We start from the raw sequence: 19326 nt of genomic DNA, 5'->3' as shown, positions 1-19326 counted from the left end.
AAAAATATGAGCAGGAAGGGATGGGGGGAGACACACACACACACACACACACACACATGCACACACAATCCCCAGCAGGCTTCACACTCAGCATGGAGCCAGAGGTGGGGCTCAATTTCACAACCCTGAGATCATGACCTGAGCCAAAATCCAGAATCAGCTGCTTAACCAACTGAGCCACCCAGGCACCCTCGCTTCTTACATTATTGTTTATGCATATGAGTAATGTTTAAAGCAGGACTTCCTTCCAGGATACCTCATCTCTGAGCAGTCTTTATGCTTTCTCCCTCTTGTAACTCTGCAGTCATTACCAACTACTAAATTGTTTCTGCTAAATGTCACTTCCTCAGAGAGGCCTTCCTTGATCTCTTAGACTAGGACAGAACCCGGCACTTCCCCTTTTCTAAATTTATTTGTTTGTCTCTGTGTCCCTTGTCCCTTGCCATTCTGGAATATATATGAAGCTAGGACTCCCTATAGGTTACCCTGCTGCACTCTCAGGGCTCTTGGGTCCAGAAAGTGTTGTCCAACAGAACTTTCTGCAATGATAGAAATGGTCTGTAATCCAAACATGCGGCTACTGAGCCCTTAAAAAGTGTCCAGTATAAGTGAACTACTGAATTTTTATTCTAATTCGAATTCAAATAGCCATATGTTACATATCCGACAGTGGAAGACTAAGGCAATGTGTCTCAAAATCGAAATCAAGATATCAGGAACCTGGATTTTTAACTCATTCTCCAGGTAATTCTTCCCAGGAATAAAACTTGACTCTTGATCTAGAATGTGATTCTCAAGACTGGCTTCACATTAGAATCACCTGGAGGAGAAAAGGATTCCAGAGATTCTATTTCAGCCGGTCTGCTGTGGGGTCCAGATATTAGTATTTCAAAAACTAAACAAAACAAAACCCGTCTGTGAAGGTAATAATATGCAATCAAGTTTGAGAGGCCTGGAACACACGGCCTCACGTGGTACTCAACACCTATTAGATAAATATAGAGGGGGAAAAACCGATTTGGGCGCATTTAGGAAGCCTTGGTGATTACAGGGGAAATCTTGTGATGTCACAGGGATGTTAGTGGTTCAGATGAATTTCTTGATGGCCACAACAAATTCCATTTTAGATAGCCTTTTGCGATTGTGTGAGATCCCTCAGCCTCCCGTGCCACCAGGAACAACAGGAATCCCGCCTAGCCCCTTGACTTGTAGAGGGAGCCGGCCCAGAGCTCCCCAGCAGGAACAACCGGCTCTACAAAGGCACAAAGGCCTTTCCAGGCTGATTGACAAACGGCCTGGGGGCGCCTCCGGGAGTCACGTGAGTCTCCAGGCCAAGGCGAGGAGGGAGGCGCCCTGGGCCGCCCCGGCCTCCGGGTTAGGGCCTCCGGGTTAGAGCCCTCGGCGCCCGCTGTGCTCGTCCCCGCGACGGGGCGGCGCCACGCCGCAGACCTGAGGTCGCAGGTGCTCGAGCCCCGGGCCAGGTGGATGTCCCCGCGGGGGGAAAGGCTGGCGGGCGGCGCCAGCGGCGGGGGACACAGGCGGGGACCGAGCGGCCTCCTGGGCGCGGTGCGGAGCCGCAGCGCGGTGAGTACGAGCACGAGCACCTGCGGGGACCCGGGGGCTCAGGAGGAGCACCTGCGGGGACCCGGGGGCTGAGGAGGAGCACCTGCGGGGACCCGGGGGCTCAGGAGGAGCACCTGCGGGGACCCAGGGGCCGAGTAAGAGCACCTGCGGGGACCCGGGGCGAGGAGGAGGAGCACCTGCGGGGACCCGGGGGCTCAGGAGGAGCACCTGCGGGGACCCGGGGGTTCAGGAAGAGCACCTGTGGGGACCCAGGGGTCGAGTAAGAGCACCTGCGGGGACCCGGAGGCTCAGGAGGAGCACCTGCGGGGACCCGGGGGTTCAGGAAGAGCACCTGCGGGGGCCCAGGGGCCGAGTAAGAGCACCTGCGGGGACCCGGGGCGAGGAGGAGCACCTGCGGGGACCCGGGGGCTCAGGAGGAGCACCTGCGGGGACCCGGGGCGAGGAGGAGCACCTGCGGGGACCCGGGGGCGAGGAGGAGCACCTGCGGGGACCCGGGGGCTCAGGAGGAGCACCTGCGGGGACCCGGAGGCTCAGGAGGAGCACCTGCGGGGACCCGGGGGCTCAGGAGGAGCACCTGCGGGGACCCGGGGCGAGGAGGAGCACCTGCGGGGACCCGGGGCGAGGAGGAGCACCTGCGGGGACCCGGGGGCGAGGAGGAGCACCTGCGGGGACCCGGGGCGAGGAGGAGCACCTGCGGGGACCCGGGGGCTCAGGAGGAGCACCTGCGGGGACCCGGGGGCTCAGGAGGAGCACCTGCGGGGACCCAGGGCGAGGAGGAGCACCTGCGGGGACCCGGGGGCGAGGAGGAGCACCTGCGGGGACCCGGGGCGAGGAGGAGCACCTGCGGGGACCCGGAGGCTCAGGAGGAGCACCTGCGGGGACCCGGGGGCTCAGGAGGAGCACCTGCGGGGACCCAGGGCGAGGAGGAGCACCTGCGGGGACCCGGGGGCGAGGAGGAGCACCTGCGGGGACCCGGGGCGAGGAGGAGCACCTGCGGGGACCCGGGAGCCAGGAGGAGCACCTGCGGGGACCCGGGGGCTCAGGAGGAGCACCTGCGGGGACCCAGGGGCGAGGAGGAGCACCTGCGGGGACCCGGGGACTGTACCAGCACCTGCGGGGGACCCGGGGGCTTTGCGGCGGAGCCTCTCATGATTTTCCAGAACACGCTGATGCTTAAAAGGAAAAACCAAAGCTCAGAAGTCAGGAGTCCAGCGCTGCCAACTGTACCCAAGAGGCGGGCGGAGCTCGCGGGGAGCGTGGAGGAAATTAGCGCGAAACTAAAAGTGAAATCTTGGCTGCAGTAGAACGAGCCTTAGTGACCAGAACGTGCCAACTACTAACCAAAAAAAAAAAAAAAAAAAAAAGACCCTCCATAGAAGCTCACAGTGACAGGCAAAATCGAGAACAAAAAACATTTACTTAATAAATGAAATGAGTATTAAAATACAAATGAATGTGGTTTTAAAAAAATCTCAGAGGACACTGGAAAGCGAACATTTAAAAACTATTTTTTGTTTGGATCGTTATGCAGCAGCTCGGGAAAGCTGTTCTATGTTAAGACAAATTGTAATATTTTAATAATCTATGATATAAACTGTCTTGTATCTATTCCAGTTTGATATTAGTTTGTGAAGAATCCTGTAGTTTTCATTTGAATGACTTCAGTTCCTGTAGTTTGCATTTGAATGGTGTCAGTTTTTTATTTGTTTGTTTTTTTCAAAAGGAAATCCCAGTTTATTATGGAAAACCATCTACTGGGTGTTGGGAGTAGGTGGGAGAGTAAGTGAAACCCCATTCCTGCCCAAGGGCTTTCTCCTCCAGGCCCTACCACACAAAGGAATGTCTCAAACCTATTCCGCTTCCTCCCAAACTCCCAAAAAACAGGGCTATTATTCAATATTATCTCCAATGAGTACACTCAGTGGTTAAAAGTGTCTCCTTGGGACCAGTGACAAAGTTAGTCTTATACTTTTTAATGAAGGCCACAGACCAAGCCAGAAGTGCCTAAAGCAGCAAGGGTCCTTGAGGGGAAGATCCTGGTGCAGACTCCATACCCAGGCGTCTTCTGTTTTAGGTTGTTCATTCAACAGGTCTGCACTACAAAAGGATTGAAGTAACGTGCTAAAAGCCATCTGGCCTTACCTTTTCATATAAATCTTATTTTTTATTGACTTAGGCGGGTTCTTCCTTAAAGTCAGGGCATACTGCCAACCCGCCAGCCCGCCGTGCAAACTAGATCCCTTGCTTTCTGAAACGTACCAGAGTTGTGGGCAATACATTTCATTTATTTGCACCAATAGCTTTAAGTAAATTAACATTGATGATGTTCATTCAGCAGTCAAAATGCAATTTATGCCCTCTGATTGGCACTTCAAATTAGTACTTCAGTTGGAATGAAAGCTAAGTTTAGGGCTGTCAATAGTCTTTAAGAAAGCCATCTTTTCATTAAAAAAATCTGTCACTTCTGAGGGTTAGGCCTTCTCTTATCAGTGTGCTTATAGAGGTTTTGTTTCACTTTGCTTATTTTAATTAAAATAGAAAAAAATAAAACACGATTTCTTAGCTATCAACCAAATCTTCTTGGTCCCTTGAATCCTTCCCAGATAACTCCTGCCCCTCTGGCCTAATCCGGTCCTGATACCTTAGCAGCAGTCACCTGCCTGACTCTTGAGCAATAGTCCATGTAAGCAATTGCAGGGCTAAAACGTGGCACCACAGTAAAACTATTATTTTTATTGGAGTAGTGTTATTGTGTTAGTGTTTCAATACGTCTCAGTGTCTCTTTCTCACCTACGTCCCCAAGGAGGATATTGTCTTACAGACATTGGTTTTTGGTTTATTTCAAGACAGCACATACAATTTCAAATAGGTGTTTTTTCTTACTAAGATTTATTGAGCCATTCTGAAGTTATCCCTATTTTCAGTTAAATTATCCATAACAATGCCAAAGAATATATATTGTAGGTAGCTCTATATTTAATATTCTCAACAAGAAAACCTAAGAAACAATACATGGAAAAATGAAACACCTTTTTTTTATGATTTATTTATTTGAGAGAGAGAGAGAGAGAGAGCCTGGCAGAGAGGAGCAGAGGGGGAGGGAGAGAGAAAATCTCAAACCTTCCCCAGTGAGCCTGGAGCCTGACTCAGGGCTCAATCTCATGACCCTGAGATCATGACATGAGCTGAAACCAAGAGTCGGGCACTTAACCGACTGAGCCACCCAGGCGCCCCCAAACACCTTTAAAGTAAATATCATTGTAAAATAAGGTAACAAGGAAAGGTGATTTCAGATGTCCCCAAGAAGTCATCACCCAACATTAAGTCTGGAGGGGAAAAAAAAAGACTGGGTTGATTATCTTCCATTCCAGAAGGCTTAAGGAAGTGAAGCGAACCAAAGGGTCAATGTGCAAAATATGGTTTCACAATGATATTGTGGAAAGACTCTGATTATCTCTTGTAATAAAAGAGAGTCCTTTTGTATTATTTTTTTTCTCATGTAGGTTAAACAACTAAAGGGTGAATCATGTTCCATAGCCTTTTCCAAATGTAATGAAAAATATTTGATTCTTCGCTATTTGTGGTTTGGGTGGTTTGGGTCCTTTTCTTCATAGGGAATCAGACTTTTTAATAAGCTTAGCAGTGCTGTCCAATAGAACTTGCTGTAATGGTGGAAATGTTCTATAATCGGCACTGTTCAGAATGGTAACTACTGGCTATGAGGAGCTATCAGGCACTTGATATTTAATTAGCTTGGCTAAGGACCTGAATTTTTTTTTTTACTTTAATGAAAATTTAATTATCCACTTGTGGCCAGTGGCCACCAGATTGCACAGGTGGCTGACCAGCTGCCTCACATTGTTCTGCTGACCAGGTGATGGTATCGTGCATCACACCACTTTAGGAGAGTCCTTGGGTTTGTTTCCAAATTTTAACTTAAATTCTACTTAGTTAACATATAGTGTAATATTGGCTTCGGGGGTAGAATTTAGTGATTCATCACTTATATACAACACCCAGTGCTCATCATAACAAGTGCCCGGCTCCTTAAGCCCCATCATCCCTCACCCGTCCTCCACCCAGCTCCTTCCATCCACCCTCAGTTCTCTATCCTTAAGAGTCTAGGAGATTCCCGAAGGGATATTTCAAGGATCTAATCTTGAAGAGATTTAAGAAATTCTTGAAGAGATCTTTAAGAGATTGTTTTATCTGTGCAGTTTTTTTTAAGTTGTAAAGATATAAGGTTTCATGAACTTCTTAAATACACACCATGAGGGTACTACTGATGCAAAAAGTGCCTTTGCCTCTAGGTAAATCTGAGTATGTAAAAGCAATACAACCTAAATGTGCCCTTAAGCTCCTATTTGAAATTAAAAAAAAAAAAAAAAAACTTTTGCTTTTGAGGCACTAATAGTTCTTTTTTTATATAAATATATATAAATAGGGAGAAGGAATCTTAAGCCGGTCCCACACCTAAAGCAGAGCCCAAGGCAGGGCTTGATCTCATGTATGACTTGAAGTGAAAAGTCAGATGTTTAACCTACTGAGCCACACAGGTGCCCCAGGCTGGTAGTTCTGAAAGTCGTCACACATCCTCTCTCATTTGATTGTCACAACAACCAATTGAAGTAAATTGAGTCTCGGTCCATAAATCTTTTCATTACACCAGTCCACCTACACAGGAGAATTTTGTATGATATAATAAGAATTATCTCCAGGGGTGCCCAGGTAGCTCAGTTCATTAAGCATCCACCTGTTGGTTTCGGCTCAGGCCGTGATCTTGTGGTCCTGAGATGGCTTGAGGATTCTCTTTCCCTCTGCCTCTCCCCCCACTTGTTCTCTCTCTCTCTCTCTCTCTCTCAAATCAATGAATGAATCTTAAAAAAAAAAAAAAAGAAAAGAAAAAAATTATTTCCAGATCTTAGAAGTGTTCCAGCTCTAAAGACAAAGTTATTTTTCTCTTAATTGCACATTAGTGATCAAAAAAAGTATTTGTTGGTAAAATAAAAGAAGAAAACAAATGACCGTGGGGTGTGAACATAATACATAACTTCCTAATGTCCTAACTTTTTATCTGGAGGAAGGAATCTTAGCATACTTTCGAAAACCTCAATAAATGTCACATAGTAATCACAGTTTGTTCACAGAACTCACAGCTTCTTAATGGTTTTATTTATTTTTTTTAATGGTTTTATTTTTGATTTATTTCAGAAGCTCTTGAAAAGGACATCAAGTGTGAAGTGAACCGGCTTACTCGCAGGCAGCGCTGGAATCATGAGCAGTAGCGGAACGGACCTAACCATTGGTTTCATCTGCTGCTTTGTAGCCGTCCTTCTGTTTGGCTCAAATTTTGTACCACTTAAAAAATACGAGACTGGTGATGGTAATTATTTTTCCTTCGTTGCTAACTTTATGTTTAAACGTCAAGTTCTCTTTTTTGGTCTTTTTTTTTTTTTTTTTTTTTTAACGATGGCCACAGATCTTCTTGTACCTGGCACCAAATGAATAGAGCTCACGCTAAATCAGTTGATGGTGCTCGTGCCAGTTTATCTGAGATTTAGTCAGTAGAGAATAATCGTGAGCGTGTGTTCCATGGTAAAGCTGAGAGAGTGACCATCAGGAGAGCTTTCTAGCCATATCTGTCATGTTTACAAAAGGTTAGTCGGTTCTACTCACATACACTTGTTTTGAAAACATGAATCTCGAACATGCTTCATATAATAGAGAACACATTGAGCCCAACACAAATGTTGTGTTTATGTGCAGTTTTGACTCTGATACACTGTCAGGTGAACGAAGAAACCTGCACCCAGGTGAATAAAGAGGCCCAGTAAAGCCTGAAAGGCGCTTGCACACACACCCTGCAGCATCCCCAGCCCCCTCAGCACCACACCCAGTCCCATGTGAGGTTAGGCTCCCCCCACCCTTCCCCTTCTGCCCCCCATCCCCCAACGTCACAAGCTGCCACACTTCCAATGCCCACTTCCAGAAGCAAACCACCAAGTTCCAGTTCAGGTGCCATATTTTTGGAAGACCTGTGAATTTCTTGGCCACTAAGCCAGTGTAAAACCCTACTACCATTTTTTATTGGGTTCGTGTCTTTTTTTTTTTTAATATGTTGTTGATGAAATTTTTTTTGAGTGCTATTCCCTTCTTCCCCATAAAAACTCTACAGTTTTTTATTATGTGATTTTGTGTAGTGCAATGTTTTTAGGAACACACGTGACACATTATAGTTGCCCTGCCTGTAATGTGAACTTCGGGGAAGGAAAAGCAAGAAGTTTTCTCTCTCTCTCTCTCTCTCTTTTTTTTTTTTTTTTTTTTGAATCCACATGCCTTTAGCGTTACAGCCAGGAGAAGGGGATGTTCAGATGTTAACGCTGAGCACCTGGTGGGAAGCAGTTACTTTGCCACCTCAGCTCCTTATGACTTGCTGCTACTTAAACAATAGGATTACAAATCTTTTTCTTTCCAAGCCTTTCTTCTCTTTTTCTTTGGAGTTAGGATGGAAACGGAAACGACTAAAATAAGAACAAAATATATACAAAGGGATAGAGGAACTGGCTTTTAGGTGTCTTTCCACAACTGTGTGGTCCTGAACAAGTCTCACTAGCTCTTTTGTTCTCAGTTTCTCTTTTGTAAAATGAAGAACTTGTTAAGATGAAGTTCCCTTTCATTTCTGGGATCGTCCCTTTTTTGTCCTAGAGGTTAACAGCCATTTTTTGTTCTCTCCTCCACCATGAGACTGAATCTCAACAGGCAAATATCTTCCATAGGGGGAGTCAGAACTGCTACACTGAGTCATAACTGCCCTAATATTTCTTCCAGTGTCAACGTTTTCTTTAACCTTTTAATCCCTAAACCCTTGATGGTACAGAAGCGTCAGGTACAGACATACTTCTTATCACCGTGTCTTCTTCAGCTAATTGGCAAATGGCAACCCAGAGCACAGAAAGGAGAATGCCCTGACCCAGAATGCTAATTGTCAGGTTTGTAATGTTTGGTCATCACAGGCATTCAACTCTAACTGGGAGAGGTCTACATGTGGCCATAAGTGGTTTTGTTTTTATCCCAAAGATGGCATCAACAATCCCAAAGATTTAACTTACTGTTGTGCTGTTCTGAAGTTCTGAATGCCGTGTTTTGGTGAGAGATGGCACTAGCTGTGGCATTCGAATAAGAGTACGTAGACTTGGTCTTGCCAGTACTCTTTGGTAGAAAATTCTTGACTTGTCTAATAGGTGAAACAGACAGAGGAATGTTACGCAGGAACACACTGTGTTTGGTAAGCTGTGGACTAGACGGCGTAGGTTTGAATTCCAGCTGTACCAACCGTTAGCTGTTGAGACAGGTTGCTTCATCTCACATTCATTTCTTCCATTTTTTAAACTAGAGTTAACTCGGATGCATCGTAGTTGTAAAAATTATATTGAGTGTGCAAAGTACCGCCATATAAACATTCAATAAGTTGTGGCCATTCCTGTAATAATATCTCTTTGATACTCAGAAGCATTAATTTAGTTTGAACCACTGAAACCAATTTCTTTTCTTTTCAGGAATGTTTCTCCAGTGGGTACTTTGTGCTGCCATATGGTCGATTGCCCTTGTGGTCAATCTGATACTACATTGCCCTAAATTTTGGCCTTTTGCAATGGTTGGGGGCTGCATTTGGGCAACAGGTAATGTAGGATATAATTTATTCTTTAATTATTTGATACTGTGATCACAATAACTCTGAGGACACCTAGGTGGCTTACCGGCTGAGCGTCTACCTTCAGCTTGTAGTCCTGGGGTCCTGGGATCGAGTCCTGCATCGGGCTCCCTGTGGGGAGCCTACTTCTCCCTCTGCCTGTGTCTCTGCCCCTCTCTCTGTGTGTCTCTCATGAATAAATAAATAAAATATTTAAAAAATAACTCTGGTTCATAATAAAATAGCACAAACAGCAATCCTGAATAATCCACCATCAATAAATAAAATCTTAAAAGAAAAAAAGAAACTGAATAATCCACCATCAATAAATAAAATCTTAAAAGAAAAAAAGAAACTGAACTAATTTCTATTATCAGGTCATGATCACAGGATCCGGGATCGAGTCCCAAGTCAGGCTTCCTGCAAGAAGTCTGCTTCTCCCCCTGCCTACGTCTCTACCTCTCTCTCAGTCTGTATCTCTCATGAATAAATAAATAAATCTTTTTAAAAAATTAATTCAATTTATAAATGTATTTTTGTCTTAAAAATAACATCTTTTTTCTGTATGTTACATCCGCAGGGAACATCGCTGTTGTCCCAGTTATCAAAACCATTGGTTTAGGCCTTGGAATCTTAATCTGGGGATCATTTAATACACTAACTGGCTGGGCAAGCTCAAGGTAACGCAAAACAATTTCAACTAAGATTCTCTACACTGATGTAAGGCAAGTTCTAGGGATTGGGCTAGCTAAGAGGAATAACCTGGTTTTTACCTTCACAGAGATTACAAATGGGAAGACAGACACATAAAATATGCAATTTTTAATTATTATTTGCCCTAAATTCTAATATCTGATCTAGATATTTGGTTAAGATACAGCAAAGAAGTATCTCCTCAGAACAGAAGAAGGAAGAGAAGAGGGGAACTGATGTTTATTTTCTCTTTTTATTGTGTGACAATTTGCTGGACATATTGCATCATTTTACATGCATCATTTTCCTCATTTTCACAAATATGAGGTGTGCACTGCCTTATAAGAGAGCTGAAAGACAAAGAGATGGAGTAACTTGCTGAATATCACAGAATGAATAAGCTAGGCTTCAAACCCCAGTCTCCTAGTTTTAAAGCACATATTCCTTCTAGAGCCTGGGCCAGGGTCAGCAAGCCATGGCCCACGTTCCCAGCCATTTTTGAAAATAGCATTTTATTGGAACATCCATCCATTTCATATTGTCTGGGGCTGCTTTTACACTACAGTGGCAGAGTTGTGTAATTGCAAGAGACCAGCTGGCCCGCAAAGCCTAAAATATTTACTCTCTGGCCCTCTAAGGAAAAGTGTGCCAACCCCAGCTCTAGAGGAGTCCAGCAGGGTCACCACAAGCCACATGTGTCCATTTATATTTAAAGTTAAATGAGTTAAAATCTAATCAAATTAAACAGTTCTACAGCTGCACTGCCCAAATATATATATATGTCAAGAGCTCAATAGCCATAGAGGGCTAGGAACTCCCCTGTTATACAGTGCACCTGTAGAAGATCCTCCTCATCCTAGAAACTTCTGTATGACTGTGCTGCCCTTGGTTAGCATTAAAATTAACATTCAAGTTGAGTTTGGGAAAAGGAATAGAAGGGAGGATGTCGCTCTTACTTTTTGGGCTCCTCTTCCCTCGCAAAGCATTATAACAACCTCAGTAATAACAGAACAAAATAACCTCCAATTTGTTCTTTCCTGGCCTTTCCCCACTCTCCTACCTGCTTTTCACAAGTGCTATTTTCTTTTGCTTTTTCTTCTTGCCTCTTTCATTCTTGCCCTGAGTGGTTCACAGTAATTGTTGGTCATGATTGCTACAATCTCAAGGTGTGAAAAAAAAAAGGGGGGGGTGGAAGGTGATGCAAAAAAGTAGTGATCATTAACCAAGCAGTTACCTAAAAGTCTGTTTCAATAAATGCTATACAAAATTTCAGCCAGTTATTTGGCATTCAATTAGCCACTTAATCTATTTTGTCTTCTTCCTTAGTCTTAATAAGAAAGGGACCCTCATAAGCACTTTTACATATACTAACTCATCTAAAATATCTTCATAAGAAGGAAGGTGTTATAATATATAATAAGTATACCTACCTTGTAGGTACCCCATTTTAAACATGGGGAACTGGAAGCATGGTAAAGAGTCAACTTTTTCAAATCACAGTTAATAAGAGAGGGATTTAGGATTTGAATCCAGGAATCCGACCCTGAGTCCATGCTCTTGAACACAACTGATGAACACATTTTCAAAAACACCTACTTTGGTGTAACTTTCTCAATTCCAGGTTTGGTTGGTTTGGAATGGATGCAGAAGAAGTATCAAACCCGGTGCTAAATTACATTGGAGCTGGATTATCAGTAGTAAGGTACACAGTCATTTCTGATTTTAAGTGTTCTTCCAAACGTTTACAATATTTAGAATACCTTTTAGAGATCATAATGTGTTTACATTTTTTTAAACCTGCATTTCATAAAAGTGACATGATTTGTTCTCAGATTCTTCATTTACATTTACAGATTTGGCTTTTCGAGGAGAAAGCAGGCCAGCTCTGGGGTCGCAGGCCCCAGCTTTAGTTCTGAAAAGCTCTGAGACCCTAGGAAAATCGTTTAGCTGCTTTGAAGCTCACTTTCATTATCTGTGATTTTTAGAAAAATCATAGTACATAGCTCATAAATTGGAATCAAATGGCACATTATTTTGCAAACTAAAAAATACTATATAAATAAATATTATGCTGGCTCCCAGATGCCCCTGGAATAGCCATTAATTCTCTCCTCTTATTACTCATTTCCTCTTTACCCCCCAGTTTCCAAACTCCTGTCACCTCATCTGGTCTTATCCCAGTCAGATAACTACTCCCTCACCTATAAAAACACATATTCATTTTTGTACATGTTTTTGGATGTATCTGTGTCTAGTCGTATGCACTATATGAATAAAGATGAAAATGACTTTAAATCTCTGGCAGTGTTCAATCAATAAAACTCCAGCAGGAATTAGGTCACCTTAAATTCAGTCCCTTTCCATTCTAGACTCCATTTATATTCCCTGTCAGTGCTTCGCATAATGGATAGCACCGTCTGGAAAGATTTTAGTACTTTTTTATTCTTCAGGGAAAGAACACTATATTTCTCTTCCTACTGCAACGATGGCTTTTCCCCAGCCACATTTCAGGAACAATCTCTTTGTCATTGAAATGTTGCCTAAGAGAGTGGTTCCAGGCCAATTGGAGAAGAAATAACATAGATTATTCTAAAAAAGCAGATTCCTGACATTTTTGGTTAGAGGCAATTTTATGTATTTTGTACAATTCACATGGCATCCTGGCTTTGAATAGCTCTCTCAAAACCAATTTCTTTTTTTTTTTTAATTTTTTAATAGAGTTCAATTTGCCAACATATAGCATAACACCCAGTGCTCATCCTGCCAAGTGCCACCCTCAGTGCCCGTCACCCAGTCACCCCAACCCCCCACCCACCTCCCCTTCCACTACCCCCTTGTTCATTTCCCAGAGTTAGGTGTCTCTCATGTCAAAAACAATTTCTTTACGCCCCAAAATTGTAATGTAGCGTGCCTTAGTTGTGACTTAATAGTAATTTAAGGCCAATTTACTCAGTCCATCAGGCATTGTTTTTCTCCATATTTCTTCTTTCTTTAGAAACTACATTCTCTAAAATTGCAAACTATGCATGTCCTGCCCACTTCTTCCCGTATGACCTTGGGCAAATCACTTGATTTCTCTAAGCCCTGGTTTCTCCATCTGGAGCTAACGTGGAGGTAATAATAATTGTGCCAGCCTTATAAAATATTTTGAAGATGAAATGAGAAGAAATATGTCAAGGGCTATGTATATTTCTAGGCATATATATGGCTAATGCTCTATAAATTGGATAATTTTTATTATAAGACTCATTATTTTGATTAGTAACTATTTCATATGCAATCACTGTTTTCCCTTTCAGTCTGTGGTAAACTGTCAGTGCACCTGGGGAATCAGGCAGCTGGATTAGGAGTTTGGTCTGTGGCACAGAAAGGCAGCGATCTCTTCCTGTAGTGCATTCTGGCTCCCGTCTATGTTCTTTACCAAGAGGACCTCCTAGAAACATTCATTTGATCATTTTAACTCCATTAAATCAGTTTGTTCAAAGGGCATTCATTGAATAAGCTTGCAGTTTCATGGCCAGTGTAAAGAAAATTGGAATATGGTTAGATTTGTTGGTCACATCCTTTTGCTTTTCTTTTCAAAATTGACATTATTGATCCTCTCCTCTGTAGAGTCCAGTTTTTAAAGGATAGGTGGGATTGTTTCAAGGCTTACATTTTTCCTATATGTAAGGTAGTATCAGTCAGGTTCCACAACCAAAACCACTCTAGGTGTTTTGTTTTGTTTTGTTTTTTAATTTTTTGAAGGTGGGGGACAGAGGGAAAGAGAATCTTAAGCAGGCTCTACGCCTAGCACACAGCCTAACATGAGGTTCGATCTTATGTCCCTGAGATCATGACCTGAGCTGAAATCAAGGGGCACTCAACCGACTGAGCCACCCAGGTTCTCTCACTGTAGGTATTTTAAACAGAAGAGCATTTCACAGAGGGAATTGCTTAAAAAACTGCAAGGCCCAATGGAGCAAAAGGAGTAAGGGGGCTCTGCCCAAAGTCCTAGAGTCCACACTCCAACCAGCACAGTTGCCTCTGCCCTGAGTTATCACCGCAGCTGAAACTACCAGAGCCACCATCAAAACCAAATGGCTTCTCCCAACGTGTAAGTCTGACTGTATGCCTCCCATGGGCAAAACCTAGCTGTTCCACAGTTACTCCAATTCAAAATTTTAGCCACCTTAAATTTTTTTTCCTTTCATCCCCCATTTTATATATAATCCTATAAAAAGTTTTTTCTGAATGTTTCACAGGTTTTTCCTCTCTTCTCCCCCATTTCCCTACTATACATCCACCTGCATATGATTATAAAAATCTCATGTCTGTGGGGGCCTGGGTGGCACAGTTGGTTAAGCATCCAACTCTTGGTTCCGTCTCAGGTCATGATCTCAGAGTCATGAGGTGGAGCCCCATATCAGGCTCCACGCTCAGCTCAGAATCTGTTTGGGATTTTCTCTCTCCCTTTGCCCTTCACCCTGCTCACTTGCTCTCTCTCTCTCTCTCTCTCTCTCTCTCAAATAAATAAATAAAAATCTTTTTTTAAAAAAATCCAAGAGGCACTACTGGAGAGGAGCAGCCCCTGCCACCCAGGACTAGGCCCCTTAGGGAGGAGGAGGCAAGAATATGGCGACAACCCCACAGATATGAGCTTGTGCCCTAAGCAATGGCACAAGCATCATGTCCTTGATCATTCTCCCAAAGACCAGATTTCACAAGTGCCAAAAATGTTAGCAGATAAGTTTGGAACTACATCTAACATTAAGTCACCAGTAAACTGCCTTTCTGTCCTGAGAGCTATTACATCTGTAAAACAAAGACTCAAACTTTATAACAAAGTGCCTCCAAATGGCCTGGTTGTTTACGGTGGCACAATTGTAACGGAAGAAGGAAAGGAAAAGAAAGTCAACATTGACTTTGAACCTTTCAAACCAATTAATACATCATTGTATTTGTGTGACAACAAATCCCATACAAAGGCTCTCACAGCAAGTTTGACTTCATTGTAATAGATGGTAGTGGTGCACTTTGGGGCACACTCCAAGGAAACACAAGAGAAGTCCTGCACAAATTCACTGTGGATCTCCCATAGAAACATGGCCGAGGAGGTCAATCAGCCTTGCGTTTTGCACGTTTAGGAGTGGAAAAGCAAAACAACCATGTTCGGAAAGCAGCAGAGACTGCTGTTCAGCCATTTATTCTGAGGACAAAGTGAATGGGGCTGGTCTTGTTTTAGCTGGATCAGCTGACTTAAAAGTGGACTAAGTCAATCTGATATGTTTGATAAGAGGTTGCAATCAAAAGTTTTAAAAATTAGTTATTTCCTATAGTGGTGAAAATGGATTCAACTAAGCTATTGACTAAAGTCCTCTCCAACACAAAACTCATTCAAAAGAAGAAATCAATAGGATGATACTTTGAGGAAATCAGCCAGGGAAGGGAATGAGAGCTGTTAGAAATTGGAAGCTGTAGAGATTCTAATAGTCTATGAAAATTTGGATCTAATGAGATACATTCTTCCTTGCCAAGACACAGAAGAGGAGAAAATTCTCTAACTACAGAATAAGAGAAGGATAAATCTCAATTCCCAGACCAGGAGACAGGACAAGAACATGAGCTGATTGAGAGCATGTCCCTGCTGAAATGTTTTGCTAAAAACATTCTCACACAGTTTTGTAAAGTGGGCATATACCCATTTCTATTTATTTAAATTCAATTAGCCAACGTATAGTACATCATTAGTTTCAGATGTAGTTTTCAATAATTCATCAGTTTCCATTTCTTTAGATGAAAAAAATTGAGACTCAGAGAGGCCAAGTGATTTGTAGGAGGGGCAGACGGTCATTTGAAGAAACATTCAAAGACTTTCTCATTGGTTCCCTTCAAGTATCTCTAACATAACCCTCCTGTATTCTTATTAGGAAAACACACTGGTCTACACAAGGTTGAAGGTTTCCATTGTAACTTTGAGGAAAAAATGCAACTGAGACGTCTAATAATAGCTTTGCAAATAAGCATGTATGTAAGAACACATTTAAGTAAGATACACACATTTAATTAGGTTTTATGCACTCATTTTTACTAAGTGTTAAGCACTTTGAGGACCCTGAAGGAGCTCTTATCTTCTGCTGAATTAGAAAATCTGTAGAGAAAAAAGTTTACAAGGCTTTGTGGTAAATGGTCTGGATTATGCAATGACTATTCTTAGTGTTGTGGAAATTCAGAGAAGAGGAAGAGTCAGTGAGCATGGAGCTGGGAGTGGGGGTTTCTTGTCACATTCAGCACTTCATTTCTTCAGTTTGGATAAAAAGAGGGGAGTATGTGCTGTGTTCAGCTAAGAAAGAGAAGCAAGAACAGGTGGTTTCAAAAGATGGGGGTGAAGGAGAGATGGAATAGGGACAGGTCAAAGATGAAAGTCCATGTGGAGAATGATGTGGAGTAGGTTTTGGGGAACATAATGCAAAGAATAATACAACTCAAAAGGACAGTTCAATTTGCTACAGAAGAGAATATGGAACCATTCTGGTTTTTAAAGCAAGTAAGAGACTGGACCAAGGAAGCTAAGAAATTTTAAATTCGTGTTCAGAAAATAACACATCGTAAGCACTAGTCTGCACTTACGTACCTACACTATTTCAGCCTTCTCTGTACTTGCAAAACTTTTGAACCATGCAAACATATTTTTAAAAAAGAATGTCAAAAGTATACCAGAGTTGTTAGTTTCCTTAAGTTAATTTAATATTTTAACACATTTTAACCTATTTACATGGTTCAAAAGTCAATGGTAAGTGAAGCATCCATTACAAAGATACTGAACATGAACAAACGGTGCATTTTGAGAGAATGATGAAGGGGGAAAGTCATCGGGCTTATGTGTGTGTTTTTATCTCTTAAAATATACTCTGGAGATCTTTCCATATCAGAGCACACAGGGTGTCCCTCGTTTCTTTTATATATATATCTGTGTTGCATTCCATTGTGTGGCCATGAAGATTGCCTCATCTGAGTGTGGGTGTGGTGGTGTTCTAGGGCCCCAGAGTCTCCTCCAGGGGGGTTGTACAACAACCCTCACAACAACTTGATGATAAAGTTTGTCCAACAGAGGGTGTTGTTAAATGTTTAGGGTTTTGTCAGCATAATAGGTGAGACATAGTGCTACAGGGTAGCACTTTGCATTTTTTTTTTTTTTTTACCGTGTGTTTCATTTGTTTTTTTTACCATGTGATTCCAGAGTTAAGCAAGAATTAAAGAAAAATGCAGCCGTTGACTGAAACAAGAAAATCAAGAGGAAGATCTGGTTTGAGGGGAATTCTTGTGAGTTAGGCTTCTAACTCATTGCAGTTAGGGACAACAAGAGATGTCAAAGAGAAAGGCAATCCTAGAGAAAGTTCAGGGCCCCTGAGGAGGCAGTGTGGAAGTAATCATTACACCAATGGGCTGGATTTAAGCCATGTTTTCTCATAAAATTCAAGCAGCTTAATATGAATCAGGGTTATGATAAACATCTCCAAAATTTATTTTCCTTACAGTGCTTTCATATTTTTGTTCATCAAAAGTGAAATACCAAATAACACGTGTTCGGTGGACACCACACCATTAATGACAGAGCATGTAAGTACAATATGAGAAACAATATGATTGGAGACATAAAATTAAAATAAAAGGAAAGTGCATAGATTTGAAACACAGATGAGAAGGTAGTTGTTTGTTTTTTTTTCATTCGTGGCCATTGAAAACATGTTTGCATATTTATTATAGTTAGATCTACATATCAACCAATCAAGATTGCCACAGGAAAACTTCTCAGCAAACACAGAGGTCTATTTATATCTATTAATGGTAGATCCCAACTAGAAGATGTATCTACAAGCTCATATTTTGGAATGGCTTAAGATTTCTGTCATGGGAGGACCCTAAGTACTGAAGAGAAATATGAAAGCCCTTTTAGGAAGAGGGAGGAGGGAGGCCATAAGGTAGATAGATCAGAGGCAGCCAATGAAAGAATAAATCCAGTCATAGGAAAAGGAAGTCATATGAAAGGAAGAGTAGGACTTGATTTTCTTCCTTTTTCTCTTTTGTCACATCCTGTTCCACTCAAAGGTAAAGTCAAGAAATATGTAAAAAAGTCGCTGTTTGACCTTGAAGAACCTAAATTAGTCTGGAGTAGCAAATCTTGATTAAACAGAAACAACCCAAAAAAGAGATTTGACAAAGCATAAGGGCCAATGGCTACATATACAAAAGTGATTTTGGGGCAAACTCCAATTACCATGAATCCAGACTCAACCCTTCCTATTTCAAGTATCTCTTCTATCTGCTGTGGGTCCAGGGCTATCTAGCTGCCCTCAGAAACCAGTGTCCTATACCCCTCCAGAGTCATTGCCTCCCTGGAAGGTGCTGCCTCTACTCCTTACTTCAAAATTAACCTTTTCTTCTTCCTTCCCTCTTCACCTATCAAAACCATTATCGGGAGCACCTAGTTGGCTCAGTGGTTGAGCATCTGTCTTTGGCTCAGGTGGTGATTCCAAGGTCCCGGGATTGAGTCCCACATTGGGCTCCCTGCATGGAGGGAGCCCTCTGCCCATGTCTCTGCCTCTCTCTCTCCCTCTGTCTCTCTCTTTCTCTCTCTGTCTCTCATGAATAAATAAATAAAATCTAAAAAAAAAAAAAAAAGTCCTCAAATAAGATGACTGAAACCTGAAATTGACATGTTAGTTAATAATTAGCTTAAGTATAAGAGAAAAGATTTGTTAGCCCATAGATATCTCTAATCCAGAAAATGTTGCAGAGAGAATGGAGGAATTGGGATTGTGTGAACGTGTCCAAAATTCCGTCTCCCCTAGGAAGTCAGATACCTCCTGACCAACCACCCTTTAAACCAAGGGAGAGAAAAAGAAAAATGCAACTCAGAAAAAGATACATAGTATCTTAGTAGTAGGTTAACTGCCTTAGATTTTTCTAGGCGAGATGGAAGGATATGAGCAAACCAAGTGTAAAGTTACATAAATAGCACAGCTGGGTATTGTGCAACCATACACTATGAGCTCTTCATCATTGAAAGAATGCAGTATTGCCAAACTTAACACGTGACGAAGAATTCAAATCTAGTTTCTTATCTCTTACAAAGACTTTAGGAATATCACATTAAAGAAACTTCAGCTAAAAGACAAAAATGATTAAAATTCAATATTAGAAATATTTTAAGTGTGCTTGTAATTTTTCCTTAGACTATTAACCTAAAAAAAGAATTTTAACTTTACATGAAACATGACTGGAAATGTTTTATTAACTAATTCAGTTTTTAAAAGTGAATAAAGGGCAGCCCAGGTGGCTCAGCGGTTTAGCACCGCCTTCAGCCCAGGGTGTGATCC

At 42.2% G+C, this 19326-nt stretch overlaps 1 protein-coding gene across 2 annotated transcripts in view; it reads left to right on the top strand.

Annotated features, from left to right (window-relative positions):
• The first annotated feature begins 1344 nt into the window (after positions 1-1344).
• TMEM144 (transmembrane protein 144) overlaps positions 1345-19326 on the top strand; it is a 55647-nt gene continuing 37665 nt past the window's right edge. For both annotated transcript variants that reach the window (XR_005985135.1, XM_041737777.1), the window contains exons 1-6: positions 1345-1584; positions 6796-6967; positions 9141-9263; positions 9855-9954; positions 11589-11669; positions 17485-17566. Coding sequence is in view for 1 of the 2 variants with exons in the window: in XM_041737777.1 (XP_041593711.1) it covers positions 6859-6967; positions 9141-9263; positions 9855-9954; positions 11589-11669; positions 17485-17566 (495 nt within the window). In the remaining variant the exon portion in view is untranslated. The remainder of the gene's footprint in view (positions 1585-6795; positions 6968-9140; positions 9264-9854; positions 9955-11588; positions 11670-17484; positions 17567-19326) is intronic.

Source organism: Vulpes lagopus, chromosome 23 (genome assembly GCF_018345385.1).
Source record: "Vulpes lagopus strain Blue_001 chromosome 23, ASM1834538v1, whole genome shotgun sequence".
Lineage (NCBI taxonomy): Eukaryota > Metazoa > Chordata > Mammalia > Carnivora > Canidae > Vulpes > Vulpes lagopus.
The sequence above is the reverse complement of the archived record's forward strand: the minus strand, read 5'-3'. Positions and strand labels throughout refer to the sequence as shown.